We start from the raw sequence: 18,725 nt of genomic DNA, 5'->3' as shown, positions 1-18,725 counted from the left end.
TTTTAACAAAATGGGGACTCATTAGTTGAACAACTTCTGCGTCTCTAATCCTCATGCCATTTGCAATTAGAAGAGTTATTCTTTCTTGTTCATTCTTTCTTTTACTTGCAGCATATCAATAGAATTTTTGTGGGTTGTCTTTAGCATGCAGAGCTAGTTTCTTTTCGTACTCAGATTTTGCTTTCCATACAACAGTTGTGACTATTCTAGCCTGCTGCTTATAACTTTCATAACGGGCATCATCCTTATGCAAGCTGTATTTCTTCCACATCATCCTTTTCTTACAAATCTCTTGCTTTATACGATTACACATCTATTTGACTCCTACCCTATTTATTCTTCAAACTCTCAGGACATATTCTGATATTGCATCATTTAATTATTGTTTAAATGCTTCCCATGCACTGTCGATATTCTTCTCATTCAGCAACCGATCCCATTTCACTGAACTCAGTGCACTCCTCAGTTGGTTATAATTTCTTGCTTTGTAGTTCAGCATGTAACCTTTTCTGAATGTTACATTCCTAAACTTAGTTACTGCCCAAGTGAGTACTGCATGGTCACTGTCACCAATCAAAGACAGAATAGTTAGTCTTTAACTGAAACTCCCTCTGACGGTATAATCAAATCCAACACTCTTTGACCTTGAGATACTACTGTCACATGTTGCTTCAGGAAGTTGTCCTGCAACAGCCCAACAAACACAGTTTCATTCTTCTCGTCAGATTCTACTGCCACCCAATCAATATTTGGATAATTAAAGTTATGATTACTCTTTTGGTTCTCATCTTTTCTATTTGGCAATGCATTTCTTCATCACTAGCAACCAATCCACCAGGTCTGTAACAACACCCCACTATGTAATTGATTTTGTTGGATTCCACCTCACACCAGATGGCTTCAAACTCATTGGCACATAAAATACTGTTAGTAGAAGTACTACAATCATAGGTCTCAACTCTAACTGGATTCACTTCATCCGATATCATTAGCAGCATGCCCCCCCCTCCTCTCTATCCTTCCTAAAAATAGTGTACCCGTTACACTCAATACCAGTTAGTATGTCTGGTTCTGATCTCCAGGTCTCACTAATGCCTACTGTCTGAGGTCCTAACATATTGACTAAGGCAACAATCTCTACCCCTTTGTTCTGATTCTCCTAGCATTCGTGTATAGACATAATAATCTACTTGCATGTTCTTTTTGCATACTCTTGTCTGCAGTCTGCATGACACAGTTGGACAACTTGCAGATCTCTATTCTTCTCTAGTGTGACATCTTTGCACACGTTTGATGGAGAGAATGATTTCGTCTTTGTGTTTGTCCATTTTGGATTCATCAAACGTGTGCAAAGATGTCACATTTAGAGAAGAATATTGGATACAAATCCAATCTTCCCTCAAACTCACTCCACACATCCAAAAACTCGCATCCATTCCTTCTACACAGTCTATGCATCGAATCATTTGCCATCATAGCCCTTCTTCTTAATTCATTTTTACCATGTCGAGGTAAAAGACTTATGATTTTCATTTTCTCACTCTTCACTTTCGCCTCTTCCAACAACCCTTTCATGTCCTCTCTAATACTGAACTTATCACTAGTTAAGTCGTTAGTACCTTGTACAGTTACGATTTCGTTTACTTTTTCTTCTCTGTTTTTGAATTGCTTCCTTTATATTCTTAATTTTCGCTCCAGGAAAACTCGAAGTTATAACTCTCTCATCAATAGCATGTTTTATTATAGAGTCACCATACCAAATAACTTCTTTCTTTTTACAAACAATGTCACTTACCTTATTTTCCTGCATAACTTTCTTTTTCTCCGTGTGCTGATTTGCCTCTCGACTTTTTGCAATTCCAATGTCGTGTCTCTGATGATCTGCTTCAATTTTGCTATTTTGGAGGGTAAATCATTTTCATTAACCTCCTCCATATCTCTAATAACCTCGTTAGTGAGGATAACCTTCTTATTCTTGCCTGCGGCACTTTTTTTTAGTAGTACATTTCTTGTTCTTTTTTTGGTGCCATATATATGAGTAATTAATTAGAGAGTTTTAAATAATATGCCAGATTTATTTAGGAATATAACATCTGCATAAAGTAAAGAGCTAAGTTTAATATCTCCACATCAAGATCATCATCTGGAGCATACATAAATATACAGGACAAGCTGATTTACATCATTAACTGTAAGCTAGAGAAACAATGATTTGATCACATGTTATTCTACTGGCGTGACCTCTGGTGGGAAAAAAAATAATAATAAATAAATAAATTAATTAAAATAAAATAAAAAATAAATTTTTACATCATGCTAAATTCTATTTTTACAATGACAGGAATAAACATTCTTTTAGATAGTTTTCTTTCAGAAACAATTGGTGTTCTGTTTTTAGTATTACAATTCTTATTTTTGATTTACAATACTGGATTTTCTACAGTCCTGTTTATAGTTGTTCTTGGTGAGGAAGGTCGAATATATACCTTCCATATGTTTGGGATTTTTAAACCATCATTGTTGTTCAGATTGGGGTGGTTGCTGATAATCTCACAGGCTTCCTTGAATTTCCATTCATACCAAGTTCTAGTGTGATGTAGACAGCTGGTGGTTTTCCAGTCAATTCTGTGTAAGATATTCAGGGCATGATCAGAAAGGCCAGCTTCACCATAATTATTATATTTAATGTGTCGTTTATGTTCTTTTTGTCTAATAGGAATAGTGTGTCCTGTTTCTCCTATATATGGTATGTTGCAAATACAATAAATCCGGTAAACTCCAGGGTGAGTATAGCTAGTGGAGGGAGTGGGTCTTTGGATGAGTTGAGTAAGCTTTTTAATTTTGCAGGAGGTTTAAAGGTGGCTTTGAGGTTGTACTTTTGTATGTTTATTGTGTCTGATATTCCTTTAATGTAGGGAATGGTTATAGTTTTACTGTAGTCTGGTTTGTCTTTGTTTTTTATTGTGGTTTTGTAGAGAATTTTGTTTATAGTGTTTAGGCTGTATCCATTTTTTTGTAAGTTATTACTGATAATTTTAAATTCATCTTTCAGTGCCTGTTCACTGGAACAAATCGTCTGAGCTCTGTTTTTTAGCGTGTTGATTACACCTAGTTTTTGTGTTGGGTGGTGGTAGGAGTTTATGTGTATATATTGTCCCATATGTGTCGGTTTTCGGTAAACAGTGAAGGAAAGATTGCCCGAGGGAAGACGTGTGACAAGTGTATCTAGAAATGGAAGTGTGTTGTGTTTTTCAATTTCAATTGTGAATTGTATGCGTTTGTGTTGTTTGTTTAGGTGGCTAAGGAATGTGTCTAATGTCTGGCGGCCATGGGACCAGATTGTGAAAACATCGTCAACGTATCTAAGCCAGACTTTGGGTTTTAGAGGGGAGGAATCTAGGGCAAGTTGCTCAAAATGTTCCATGTAAAAGTTAGCAATAGGAGGGGATAATGGCGAGCCCGTGGCTGTGCCTTCTTTTTTGTAAGTAGAAGGCGTTTTGCCATACAAAATAACCTGACCGTAATACATGCACAAAAAGCGCCGTGATATCTGGAGGGAATTTGTTCTGTAGGAGAAGGATTGTGTCATTGATTGGGACATTCGTAAAGAGGGCAGAGACGTCAAAACTGACTAATAAATCATATTTTTCTAATGTAATGTCTTTGATGATGTTTATGAAGTGTTGTGTGTTTTTGATATAGGAAGGGGAATGACCTACCAACTCCTTGAGTGTTGCTGCTAATTTTTTGGCTAAGTGATACATCGGGCTATCAATTCCTTCAACGGTAGGTCTTAACGGGGTGTTTGTTTTCTTTGTGAATTTTGTGAAAAAAAAAAAAAGTTTTTTTAACACGGTTGTAAATTCCATAAAATTTTTAAAATGAATGCTGATCACCGTGTAACCCTAAAGGAAAGATTTAATATCTCCAATTCTGATAACAGAATTAATGCGACTTTTTTTTTTTCCACGTGAAAGAAAAATGCTGAATTAAAGTGGAAATGGCATGCACTCTTCTTTTACATCAAACTATCTTTCTGTACTTCTTTCATTTGTAACTACTGATTTACATCTACAGGTTATGTATATTGTACCATTACCATGTTTTGATTCTTTTCCGGATCTACAAAAATATGTTTTGTAGAGTTCCATGATTTATTAAGAGATTATTTATTATCTGTGCTGAAGCAAGCTTATTCTTCTCTTTCACAATTTTTCTTAGATGTTCTCAAAGATGATTGCATGCATTTTACCAGAACATTCAGTCTTATTTCCATTTTTATTCATGGATACTATGAGAGTTCTACCTTTAGTAATCCAGAATTTGACTGCCTGAATTATTCATTGGAGCCACTGGAAAACCTTTATACCTTTCTATTTGAGTATTTGTCTGTATTATCTGCTCAAGCTGCCTTTCCACATTTCAGCTTTCTGATAGTTTTTTTTTTACTTCAGGTATCAATATATACTCCTGATTTCTTTTCAATATTTTACAGAATTTGAATTTGTATGGGTACTATGAGAGTATCAGTACATTTGCTTTATTAGCATTCTTTCAAGCTAATTACTCTGAGCATCAGAATATCTTTATTTTTCAGTTTTTATGTCACCTTTATCTTGAATTCCCTCCATAAACAGACTGGAAGAGTAAGTGGAAGCAGTAATCCATGTTAAAATTTCAGATCCTGTGCTAGAGACAAGTGTTTTTGATATTTTTTTCAAAATGCATAATCCCTGTTTAGATTTATTCATCTTTCTGTCTGTCCATATATATGCCATGTTCTTCTAGGATAAAATACTAGCATTCATTCACATGTTTTTCTTCTGCTAGATAGATAGATTTTACTGAAATGGGATGTTTGTATTCCTAAAAATTTGTTAAGCCATCATTTTGGTTTCAGCCAGACTATTTTTAATCACAGAATAATTTGAAATGGTGTAAAGTAATAAATATGTTTTCTGGCTAGAGGTTTATTTCACTTTTGGTTTCAGTTGGATTGTTATTACCAGCAAAGTGTAATGAGTACATATACTCTAGAATTCAGTAGCTGTGATAATGGATGGTGTTACTTCAAAAATCCATTGTGAAAAAGCTTTCTGATTGCCTCAGATTATTTTCCTGCATATTTGTTTGTGATTGAAATTAAAGATGAGAAGTAGTTTTGAAAGTGCAAACTACTTTACTTCGAAGAGGTTGCATTTCGTGTATTTTACATTCATTCTGCTATTGAATCAGGTGGTAGCCCTCGTTAATGTACTTTAATATTACTATTTGTAGAACATGTTTAAAAAAAAAAGTATTAATATATGCTAAAAGAAGTTCTTGGATACATCAATAAAAGCATTTTACCTTCTAGTTTCATTTTATTTTTGTACATATCTATACAAGTAATTATGGTTTATTCAGAATTTCACTTGTAAGTTAGTAAAAAATACAATATTTATAAGATTGAATATGTTGTATTATGTTAGATTGTTGTTGCATTATAAGAGAGAGAGCATGAAAATTTAAATTTTCATTGTCTTTGTATTTTATTTTGTCTTTCTTTTATCTGTTAAACCTGAAATACAATGTAACAAACTATAATTTCATAACTCAGAAATAATGTAGAGCTGTATGTGTATTCTGAAAAATTTAAATGCTAGTTCATTCTGTATATTAACTACTTCATCATGATCATCACCATCAGTGCACATTGTTTGCCATTCCTCTCTATTCATTGCCAGATGATGCGAATTCTGCAAACTCTTTTCCCACCACTCCTTCACATCATCTACCCACTCTTATCTCAGCCATCCCTTCTGACCATTTGTTGTTTTGATTTTGCTGCTGTTATATATCCTCCAAATATATCCCCCTCCCCTTTCCAAAGCTAAGCTTCCTTTGAATTATATTCAACATTAGATTCTGTATTTGCAGTTTACTTCTCTAAACAGTTCTCATTTGGCTTTTTTACACCCATCCAATGTGTAGAATCTTTCTATAGTATATTCTTTCAAATGTCAGCACGTCTCACAGTCTTTGACCATTACCCATTTCTCACAACCATAAAAGTGCTTGTGAATATGCGTGTTTCCAACTGCTTGTTTTCATAGTAACGCTTTTCATTTTTGCATTAATATATATTGTCAGCTTATTTTTTATTTATTTAATTAATTTATTATTATTTTATTTGAAAGGTTCACTTGGAAAAGCATGTCAGTTCGTTAAAAGCTGAAAGGCACTCTCATCAGTTTCTCACATCAGCTTTTGTATTATATTGTAGGCTTACTATTCTTTTAAGTACAAAGGTATGTCTCTCTCTCTCTCTCTCTCTCTCTCTCTATATATATATATATATATATATATATATATACACACACACACACATATATTTTTTTTTAATCTATTAGTACTGTAAATTTTTATCTTTTCTTTATTTTTTTACTTTATCTATTATATTAATTTTATTATTAAATCCTTGTCAATTGCTCCTTTGCAAAATGTTTACTTTGTTTTACTTTTCCTTTTATCTATTCTTTTATCTGTCTATCTACTTCCTTACCTAACATTATTTCTTGCCCCTCCCCTTTTCTACTGTTAGACCTCGTGTTGTAAGTCTATCTAATGTACCAGTCCCCGAGCAATCGCACAATGTCAATTAAGAAATTTATTTATCTTAACGACTGCACCACTTAATTGACCTTTTTATGTTTGAAAGTCAGGGTGAGAAGATGACAAAATTAATTTAACACTTCCATACAAATTCTTTATATTCAAGTCGTGGCTCGTTACTATATTCTATTCCTGCAGGCTCGTTAATATTTTCAGAATAGTGCATTGGCTATGGAATGAGAACCAGATAGTTACAAAACAAAAACATATTTATTATAAAACTAAAAGATGTGATACAGAGCACATAAAAGTTAATTTAAGATTAACTTAATCAAAAACACTAATGGACAAATTTACTTGCTATCTGAGCAACAGAAACTGTAATGCTTTCACTATCAGAAAAACCTATTTTTCCTTGAAATAAAAGTGTCCTCTATGACACAACTTGGCTTACAAGTATGCATAAGTATTCCAGGAGGTATTACAGTCAACTTTCTTTCAATATATTCAAAACTTAAATGACACTAATTCAGACACTATCACAATCAACCTGTGAATTAGACATACTCAACAATACATAATTTTCCTTTACTTCATGTTCACTTTTCCCGATAGTTAACAAGTAACCTCTCTCAATCCTTCACGATTTCGAGTTACATACATATAACGTACTACAACAAAATTATGGCTTACTTGTTAACAATCTCAAGAGGAAAGTTCGACATACATTCCATTATACACATTGGAACTGGAACGTCCTTCATCCAGTCATGCTGGGGTTCTGCCGTAGCTATCTGGAGCCTAGAGCGAACTGGCAGCGGTGAACATCAGGCAACGATGGCAGGAAAACCAATCTCTTGGATTTCGGGAAAGAACCCCATAGAACAGTAGTAGGTGAAGAGCCAAGGACCAAAAAGCCCCAAACCACGTGATGTATTGCCTTTTATTCTATTCTCAGTTCCTTTGTTCTAAATTCAGAGTATTCCAGGATTAGCTAGAAGCAATGAACGAATTGATGTCATCGCTGGCCGCTTGACCTTACGATTTTGGTGGCATTCGGCGCTAATCTGGCTTATTTCTTATTAATCTCTTAACAACAAGTCTATAGTGCAGGTGCATTTTAACAGATATTTATACTTTTACATTTTTATATTATTACAACTAAGTACATTTTTTTTCTTATAATTTCAGACAAAAAATATTGTAAAATATTTAACGAAAATTCTCTAAAAAAATATTTTCTTGCGATATTTTACAAAGGCCACCCTTTCCTCTAAAAAAATAAATTTACCAAAGAATGGAACTAGCTATTCTGTGAGAAAGGATTGCAGCCACTAGATCTGAATTAGCACAAATAAGCTGGGCTACATTTTCTCTACATAGTGAGTTAGCCAGGCTACAAGGCTACGGCAAATCTCTGATCGGAAGAAGCACACTTTAATCAGAAAATTCAACTTACTTCTTCACAAAAAACAAAAACAAAGAAAACACCTAGATTATGCCAAAGTAGTTATCAACATTTCGTCAAGAGTCCTTTTAAGAGAAGAAAATAATCTACTCCTAAAAAGTTTTTTAACTTTGCCTTAACGCCACGTTTCATCCATGAAATTGACATAATGGCTCAAATAGAAAAAGTAATAAGAAATTTACCTGATAATACATCAGATCTCATCCGCATACAAATGACAGCATTACTATTGCAAAGTAAATTACCTCAAAGGAATCTTCCTTACATGGAATACACTTTCCTCAAAGAATTAAAATCCAGACAAAAATATCATTATAATTAAAGCAGATAAAGGGAATGCAACTTTCAGAGTTTTCAAAACAGTAGTTTTGAACTCTGAAGATTATAATAATAAAATGTAAACTCTTCTTGAAGATTCTAATACCTATAAAATTTAGACAGAGATCCCACTTGGCACGCTCACATTAAAACCAATGATCTAATCAAAAAAGATACCTAATTTGACTGAAGAACTCAAAAGAACTCTACATTCAAAACACCCATTAGTTCCAAGAATTTATGGTGTTCCAAAAATTTATAAGATAAGTATTCCCTTAAGACCAATAATAGATTGTAGAGACTCTCCGACCTCTAATTTAGCAAAACATCCCACTAACATGATTTTACTTCATACAGGAAAAACATCTTCTTTCATCAAGAACAGTACACATTTTATTGAAAAAGTAAAAGATATTTATGTTGGACCTTCAGACATCTTAGCAAATTTGGATGTTATCAGCCTATTTACAAATGTTCCAAGAAACGAAACTGTGAATCTCCTGGAATACCGTTTTCCTCCGGACATTGTAGATCATTATAAATATTGTATAAATAATACTTTTTTCATGTATCAAGACAAATTTTCGGAACAAAAAGAAGGATTAGCTATGGGCTTCCCTCTCTCTGGCTTTAGCTAACCTATTTATGGAAAACTTTGAAAATAATGCTTTAAACAATCATCATAAAAAACCAAAAATAGGGCTATGCTATGTAGACGAATATTCATCATATGGCCAGGAACAACAGATGAACTCATTGCTTTCAAAGATTATCTAAATAATTTGAATAATAATATAAAATTTACTTTAGAACAAGAAGAACTTAGGAAACTGCCTTTTCTAGACATTCTAGTAGAAGTCAATGAAAAGGATAATAAACTTTCTTTCTCAATATATAGAAAACCCACCAACACAGGTAGATTTCTTAATGCGGCCTCACACCACTACCCTTCGTAAAAAAATATGTCTAATAAAAACCCTAAGGGATAGAGCATATAACATCCAACACAGAAAAACAGAGAAATGAAGAATTAGAATATCTAACACAGATGGGCGAAGAAAGATTAGCAAAACAAGTGTTCTCTGCCAGGTTGGCACGAAAAACGACCCACAGGAAGACCAAGATATAGGTGGATTGATACGGTACAAAGTGCCTTAGATGATAGAAATATAAGATCTGATAATGTTGAAGCCTTGACAAGTAACGCACTGATTTGGAGGAAAATTGTAGATAGGAAGTTAGTAATGATGTAATTTTTTTCATGTAGTACTATCATATCCTGTACACCCCTTGAGGGTATATGGCAGGAATTTGATGATGATAACACAGATCTTTCAAAAGAATGGTTATGAAACCAAGACTATCAAAAAAATCCTCCACACACCTCTCAGAAACAAGATTTCAAAAATGCTATCATGCTTCCATATATCAAAAACGTTACAGACAAGATGGCTAAATTACTTAACAAATATAACATCAAAGTAGTCTTTCTGCCGCTGGAAAAAATTTTGAGATTTCTACATCCCCCGAAACCTCCTCATCATTCTTTAAAAAGAACTAGGTGTTTACAAAATTTATTGTTCTTGCGGCATCTGTTACGTAGAACAGACAGGAACATCTGGGGAAATTCGCATGAATGAACACCAAAAGGATGTGCAAAACAGAAGAGAACACAAACCAGGTTTAGCTTTCCATACCACTTCCACCAGCCACAATGTACTCTGGCAGAAAACAGACATGTCGTACATAGGAAAAAACTGTTACATAAGGAAATTTAAAGAAGCTGCAAACATGCTTAAAATACCAACACAATGCAATAAAAATGAAGGATCAATTCTCCACCAAGTTTAGTCAGCTTTAATAAAAAATATATCTCAGTCAGACCTCGGACATTATGAATGTGAACAACAGAACGTGGCATCATCCAGCATTGTTTAAATTTCAGCACTGCTTTGAATCTGCATTCTGATTTTTAATAAATAAATAAATTCCGTGTGATGATACAGCATTCCCCCTTTTTACGGGCGTTCACGGTACCATCTAGTCTCCCCAAATTTTTTCCGGGCTCTGAAACCGGCATAGGCTGATGAATCGGACCTATGGTTGGGTCAGTATTCCTGACTGTAATCCATGTGTGTGTCCTCAGACCGATTTGCCTGCTTGTAGGATGAAAAACACCAGATAAACTGCCGGAAAAAACCCTGCTATCCATGCCCAAGACCAGCTAACTTGGCTATGGGTGAAGAAGATCCTTGAGCTCCTCACATCGTTGACAGGAATCAAACCTAGGGCACTCCTTCCCCAGGCATTTGATTGCAAAGCCACTAGGCTAACCGCGTGGACTGATTTTTAATTTTATTACTAGTCAGACGGCTACAACTGTATAGCATGAACTATTACTAATAATTTCTCTTTTCTTTGTGTTTTAAACTTTAAGTTACCTGTTACCCCTGAAGATGTAAGTCAAACAACTTACGAAACTTGTCGGGTCTTTTATTAATCCATTGTGTTTTATATAGCTTATTAAAAAAATGTGGTCCAATTACCGGAATATACCATGTAAACTCAAAGGTTTATTTTTTTTGTTCTTTGCTTCCCTCATTCTGTGGAGATGACCTTGATTGGTCCCTAAAATTTCAATTTTCAAACTTAGGTTGACACATACGACAAGTTGCCACAAAATTGCCACATGTGTAGTTTTCACTAATCTGGTGCCACGTTTCATCAAATCCCTTATGGCCATTTGAATCATGGAACTTGTAAATTGTCCATGGAATCATAACTCTCAGAACAAGAACCCTTTCTGCAAATTTTCCCAAGACTCTCTTCCTTGACAAGAGAAGTTCGTCTTCATCTAGGTGAAGTGTCTTGAGGAATACTCAGTTCTTGGGAATATGATCACTTCTCTTAATTTTTTCATATATATTCCTCAACTCAGGATCTCCTTTCTGTGCCTCTATAATACGGGGTTTACCCCAGGTTGGCGATGAGGAGGTTTATATATATGACTCTTCCTATAGTCTCAACACTGCTTAGCTTGCCTATGTTACTGTCTTCCCTTTTAACAGGGTCAGCCAGTGCGACACTGGAAATGGCATATGATTCAGTAACTATTCCCTTTTCGAGACTTCAGCTCACTACGGGAATACCAGAAGAGTCATTTGGGTCAAGTTGGCACTTGTCTTTATCTTTCTTTCTTTGTCAATTCATAATATCCCTGCCTTTATTTATTGGCTTGATTCCTTTGTCAACCTTTTCTGCCTGAGACCTAGGATTACTGCCACCATTTGCGCGTTCAACTCCCATTAGGGAAACATTCCTTTTACGGAAATCACAGAAAAAGTTTCACTTCTGCAGAAAATTTAATCCCAAAATAATTTGAACACTCGGACAAGAGGATTTTGGAAGAATAAACAATTCTTGGGAAACATTCAAATTAAACTCTGGTAGCTTAATGCCTACTTTTATCTTTCTCTAAGTACATATATCAGTTTTTGAGATGCCTGTTAGCTTGATTGACTTTTTCAGCTCTATCATGTCATTTGTGATATGGGTACTCTTACTCTCTTGAAGAACAACCCAGTTATAGCTGAGACGTGGGACCCAGTATCCAGTAGGATATTACAAGGTATCCCTCCTACCAACCCTTGAATAACTGTCAGAGAACTATCAGGTCTCTTTCTGATGTAATTCTTTGGTTTTCTCTGATCATCTTGAGAACTTTTCTTATTAAGCATGACATTTGATTCATGTCTCATTCCTTTAGGGGGGTGAATTTCTCCTCATAAAGCAGGTATTAGCCAAATGTTCTACCTTGTTACAGTTGCAACATTTAGGTGGCTTTCTTCTGCCTTTCTCTTGCACTATCCCCCCCTTTCCTGACATGGAATAAATTTGGGGGGGGGGCATCATTTTGAGCTCGCCTAATTCCTTGATGATGGCATCTAGTCGCTCAATTACTGGCTGATGTAACCTCTCTATTTCATGCTTAATTAACAATCCTACTGACTCCATTTCAAAGGAATCGGTTAACTTAGGTTTGGTGGTTAATTTCTCTTCATCCACAACATTAATATGAGCCTTATTCTTTAGGTCTATGTCCTTTCCTTCCACTTCTCTTGGGGACTTTTCTTTCAGCATATCAAGAACCTTTTTTGAGTTATAGGTGGAATCACCTACTTGTTTAATTGAGTGTACTTGTTTGGGGATTGAGGCGGGATGTATATCACCAAACCTCTCCTCTCTGTCTCTGACTGCAAGGTAACACTCTTCCAAGTTCTTTATTTTCCTTTTATATGTTGTTTCTTTTAGTTCTTCCCTTAATCCTAATTGAAATTGATGAAAGATTGCCCAATCTAAATGTGGCTTATCCTCCTCAGAAACACTCAGACTACTTGCAAGAGTTAGCAACCTATTATAGAAGTCTGTAACACTTTCTTTGTTTCCTTGCCCACATTTCTGTAACTTCCAAAGATAGGGGATTACGTTCCTCAATTTGGAATACTGGGATATTAAAGTATCCTTAAACTTCGAATACTCTAATGTGTCTCTGAGAATAGGGGAAACATTTAAAAAGATCTTTGCTTTACCAACCAGTTTGTTTCTTAGGAGAATCAGTAACTGAAAGTACGTCCACCTCCAAATTTTTCTTAATTCCTCTACAAAACCAAAATAGGAATGAATGTCATCATTTTCATCCCCAGAGAACAATGGAATTACAAGGTGAGGATTTACAGTCCTAAAAAACTCCTTGTCATCCATTCTTATGTCAGTAGTATCACAATTCATATAAATTCAATTTCAAATTGCAAAAAATTGCTACTTGCTAAACTTTACCTGTTTAAACTTTACCTAAAGGGCACCATCAGGACTAAAAGTCCTGATGGTGCCCTCTAGCTGGCTAAGTAGGTGTTCTTGGCCGTTTGGCTGAAGGTCTGCTGATGTAAGCCTCCCAAATTTGGGGCATTTGCATACAACCAAATTTGTTGAGGTTTGGAGAGTTTCTTAAGGCTGAGGCTGATTCCATAAATAGTCTTTCGAATTTGTATTTGCTACAGTGTATTACTGTAGCTTTCTTTCACCGTATTCTGTGGCGTGTATCCAGAGCATGGTCTGCAAGACCAGAATGGCTGTATTTGTGAAAACGGATGTAGTCCTTGTGTTCAGAAATTCTGATATTTGCTGTCCTGCCTGTTTGGCCAAAGTAAGACAGTTTACAGCTGCAAGGGGAAGTGATTGGTCTTTAGTGGAGCAGATAAGTGATGCCAATTTTCTGTATGGCCTGTAAAAGGAGGTCTCATGTTTTTTTAAGATTTTGGTAATTTTTTCCGAGGTGCTTCGGATGTAGGGAATGGTGATGGATTTAGAGTAATCCTTGTTGTGGAGGGGGGGGGGGGGACTGTGGTTTGTAGGTTTTAATATTTTTTGGATTTTTTTTGGGGGGGGGGTAGCCATTGGCTGAGAAAGTGTTGAGGATGTGATTTAGTTCAGTGTTTAGGGCCATGTCGTTAGAACAGATTAGCTTAGCCCTGTTTTATAGTGTTTTCACCGCTCCATATTGTTGTGAGGGGGGGGGGGTTGGAATTGTTGGTGAATGTATCTGCCTGTATGGGTGGGTTTTCTGTAAACTGAGAAAAACCAAGGTTCCATCAGGCTGGCAGGTGACTAGTGTGTCTAGGAAAGGGAGGCTGTTGTTTTCTTCTTTTTCCAGGGTGAACTTGATTCTGGGGATGTTGGTTGTTTAAGTGTGTTAAGAAGGAGAGGAGTGTTTCAGAGCCATGTGGCCAAATAGCGAACACGTCATCAATGTAGCGAAGCCATATGGTTGGTTTTTGTGGGGCAGAGGCTCAGGCTTTTTCTTCAAAGGTCTCCATAAAGAAATTGGCCAAGGGTGGGAAGAGTAGTGAACCCATGGCTGTCCCCTCTATTTCTTTGTAGAATTTTCCCTGCCAAGCGAATATCGGAAATATTTATTAAAGTGTAATTTAATTTATATTCGTATCTACGTTGTTCAATTCCTTAAGTGATTTAATAATGCATAACCAACGTATAAGCCTGACTACGAGAATTAACATCATCCACAGAGAATCTATCGCACGGAAGGCTCGCCAATAGGTAAAATGAAGTTGAAGTTGTATAGAAAATTAAATCGTCTAACTTTCCTAAAACGCTGCCGGGATAATCAGGTAATCCCGAACTGTGTAAAATTCAAGCACCGTTTTGTTTCGCAAAAAACTCTCTGTATATATAACCGTGCCAGCTACGCGTTGCTTTGCGAACAAATCACCGCCATGGTTTCTCTTACTGGACATTAACAAAGCTATTCGTGCCTTCGAAGAAGAGCTTTCATGCACTTTAAATCACAAGTTTTCGTCAATTTTACATGACGTCTCGTGTAGCACTGCAGACAAAGAATTTGAAAAATTAAGAACTCTACTGTCAATCCAAAACTTCCTACCAACACCGTAATCAACCTGTCTTCAGTCACCCTGAAGCACTCAACTTGCTTTCAGGTGGCCACAACTTCACCATTGCTCCCAGAAAAATACCTAGTGTGGATATTATGATCCAGATCAAACGCGGAATCCGCCACCTTCCGCATCAAATCGCCAACAGTGTAAGACTGGATGTAGCTTGTGTCCTCTCCAAAGCAAGACCACCAAAAACCAGCATATCCAACAAGGAATATAAAGCTCTTCAGGAAATGAGGAATAATAAAGAATTGGTTATCACCAAAGCAGATAAGGGAAATGCAACTGTAGTATTTAACTAAAAGGACTACAAAAGTAAGCTTAATGCTCCTCTATTAGATGGGGCTACTTACCTCCATATCGAATACAATCCCACCAACTCACAAATTAGAAAACTTCAGCGGCTTCTTAAGAAAGTCACTTCTTGGCCTGTAGATGTTACCAACCGATTAAAGCTGTTTAACTCTATACCCCCCCCCCCATATTTACGGACTCCCAAAAATACATAAAGAAAATGTGCCATTACATCCCATAGTGGATGGCATTGATTCCCCCACATACAAATTAGCTAAACATTTGACCAAAGAGCTCACACATTATACTGGCAACCCACCATCACACAAAAAACTCAGCTCACTTCAAAACCAGCATAGAAAACCTTATACTCCAACATACTGACATAATGGTCAGCTTCGACGTCTCCTCCTTATTCACAAATGTCCCACTGAAGGAAACTTTAGAGCTAACCCAAGCTAAATTTTCTCCTGATATCTCAGCCCTATTTCAGTTCAACAATGAACTCAGGCTATTTCGTTTGGCAGGGAAAATTTTCCAAACAAATAGAGGGAACAGCCATGGGTTCATCACTCTTCCCACCCTTGGCCAATTTCTTTATGGAGTTCTTTGAAGAAAAAGCTTTAGCCTCTGCCCCACAAAAACCAACCATATGGCTTTGCTATGTTGTTGATGTGATCGCTATTTGGCCACATGGCTAAACACTCCTCTCCTTCTTAACACATTTAAACAACCAACACCCCATAATCAAGTTCACCCTGGAAAAAGAAGAAAACAACAGCCTCCCTTTCCTAGACACACTAGTCGCCTGCCAGCCTGATGGAACCTTGGTTTTCTCAGTTTATAGAAAACCCACCCATACAGGCAGGTACATTCACCAACAATCCCATCTTCCCACAACAATATGCAGTGGTGAAAACACTATAAAACAGGGCTAAACTAATCTGTTCTAACGACATGGCCCTAAACACTGAACTAAATCACATCCTCAACACTTTCTCAGCCAATGGCTACCCCCCCCAAAAAAAAATCCAAAAAATATTAAAACCTACAAACCACAGTCCCCCCCCCCCCTCCACAACAAGGATTACTCTAAATCCATCACCATTCCCTACATCCGAAGCACCTCGGAAAAAATTACCAAAATCTTAAAAAAACATGACCTGACCTCCTTTTACAGGCCATACAGAAAATTGGCATCACTTATCTGCTCCACTAAAGACCAATCACTTCCCCTAGACCTACCTGGTGTATACCAGGTCCCTTGCAGCTGTAAACTGTCTTACTTTGGCCAAACAGGCAGGACAGCAAATATCAGAATTTCTGAACACAAGGACTACATCCGTTTTCACAAATACAGCCATTCTGGTCTTGCAGACCATGCTCTGGATACACGCCACAGAATACGGTGAAAGAAAGCTACAGTAATACACTGTAGCAAATACAAATTCGAAAGACTATTTATGGAATCAGCCTCAGCCTTAAGAAACTCTCCAAACCTCAACAAATTTGGTTGTATGCAAATGCCCCAAATTTGGGAGGCTTACATCAGCAAACCTTCAGCCAAACGGCCAAGAACACCTACTTAGCCTGCTAGAGGGCACCATCAGGACTTTTAGGAGAACAATAGCTTCATCTGTTCATTCTCAGTTATTGTGTTCCAGTGCCTACATGCACGTGCCTTTTTTTGTAAGTTCCTTTTGAAGATGGCAACATGACATTGCCGAAATATCGGAAATATTTATTAAAGTGTAATTTAATTTATATTCATATCTATGTTGTTCAATTCCTTAAGTGATTCAATAATGCATAACCAACATATAAGCCTGTCTACGAGAAGTCTAAAGTGCAGGTGCATATTAACAGCAATTTATACTTTTACATTTTTATATTATTACAACTAAGTACTTTTTTTTTTTCTTATAATTTCAGACAAAAAATATCGTAAAATATTTAGCGAAAATTCTCTAAAAAAAATATTTTTTCGCGATATTTTACAGTACTATTATCTTCTTTCACTTGATGTAACTGACTACATAATATTAGCCAATTTTAACTTAAATACAGCTATACCCTGTTATGTCACTCTGTGATTAATCAATATGATATTACTTCAAATAACTTTGCTTTTATTTATTTATTTATTTAGTATTGAAATTAAAGGAATACATCCTAAATGAATGATAATCTTTCTTAAGATATCCACTATGTGTACATATTGTAACTATAAAAGTAATCTCTGATGATTGGAGAAGTTTGTCACATGTTGCCTGAAACCTACTTGCCAATTAAAAATAATACCGAACAGTATAAAAAAGATATAGAACAGATAGTTGGATTGCCTGTAGTCAGTTTTGCAAAGTACTCCAATCCCTTGCTTTTCATTCAGCCTAAATGTTCAACTTTCAGATCATGTAGTCATTCCTGATATATAATGTGGGACTTACCTAAAAACTATTGGATATATAAATTAATGGAGGATCATAATGATAATAGGAAGCTAGATAGCTTACTTTATTGTGTAAGGTGCATGACATGTTTAATCATTGTTGGATGGCTACTGGTCTCATTACTGCCACATAGCAATTCTGTTCATAATGTTCTCACAGTAGATGTTGATGTGTTAAGGATATAATATCAGCATCATCAGTTCTTGATATGTATCCTCATAGGGTGTAGAGGATATTATTATTCCATTTCACCGCTTCCATTTCCTAGAATGGGTAGAGCCTCCTGATTTGGGATCACGGCATTTTACTGCAGCCAGTATGCCATTCCTTCTGCATCCCTTAAGGGCAGTATTTTTATGCCTCCAGATATGTGTGTTCATAGTGTTGGTTTGCCTGTTTTGAGGGATGAAAAATCTAATTTCCTTGAAGGAAAAAAACTCTCCACCTCTTTATGCAATCAGCCAACTCACCTTTAATGGAAAAGCTGTAAAGGCTTTTGGTATCATAGATGCGATTTGAACCTAGATCTTTCCAACCAAAGGACTTCATTGAAAAAAAACTGATGTTAAAGTTTAAAAAAACTACCAAGCTCTGGATACTGTTATAGTACTGCATAATTTTGTTTATATTATTAATAGCTTTCTGTTAAAAATTTACTTCTGAATTAATGTGTATTTATCATCTTTTCAACATTGTTAGATCTTACATTTTGGTCTTCTAAAGGGCTATGCAACTGCATCAATCCATGCAAATCTTGGGTTTCCTCTGAGTTTTTTCTTGCATCCTAGTATCAAATACTTATTTTACTAATCTTTCCTGCCCCATTCTGTTTAAGTGATTGTGCCACTTATTTTTGGTCACACATACCTGAACTAATGGTGCCAGGTTCCTTTTTTAATAGGATTCTACTGTTGATGCTCACTCCTCTAGTTTTTCTTAGAACTTTCATATTGACTGTTTTATTTCTAGCCTAGCTCTCTGATCCATAAGTTAAAATTTGCTTGCAAACAGCTGTATACTGCTAGTTTTAGAGCTTTTACTAATTTATTCAACTGAGTTCCCTCTACACCAGCCTTGCTTATGCTGTTATCTATTTCCATATTTAATTTACCATTTTTACTAAAACCTGTG

The 18,725-nt window shown here is 35.9% G+C and overlaps 1 protein-coding gene across 2 annotated transcripts in view; it reads left to right on the top strand.

Annotated features, from left to right (window-relative positions):
* LOC150102691 (condensin-2 complex subunit G2-like) overlaps window positions 1-18,725 on the top strand; it is a 401,754-nt gene that overhangs the window by 253,447 nt on the left and 129,582 nt on the right. The window contains exon 20 of one of the 2 annotated variants that reach the window (XM_090398911.1): window positions 6,180-6,290. The exons of the other annotated variant lie outside the window; for it this stretch is intronic. Coding sequence (XP_090255037.1) covers window positions 6,180-6,290 — 111 coding nt within the window. The remainder of the gene's footprint in view (window positions 1-6,179; window positions 6,291-18,725) is intronic. 2 annotated transcript variants of the gene reach the window in all.

This window comes from Typopeltis vanoorti, chromosome 10 (assembly GCF_054136105.1).
Source record: "Typopeltis vanoorti isolate ZY-2024b chromosome 10, IOZ_Tvanoo_1.0, whole genome shotgun sequence".
NCBI classification, from domain to species: Eukaryota; Metazoa; Arthropoda; class Arachnida; order Uropygi; family Thelyphonidae; genus Typopeltis; species Typopeltis vanoorti.
Note: the sequence above shows the minus strand (reverse complement) of the source record. Positions and strands in the feature narration are given on the sequence as shown.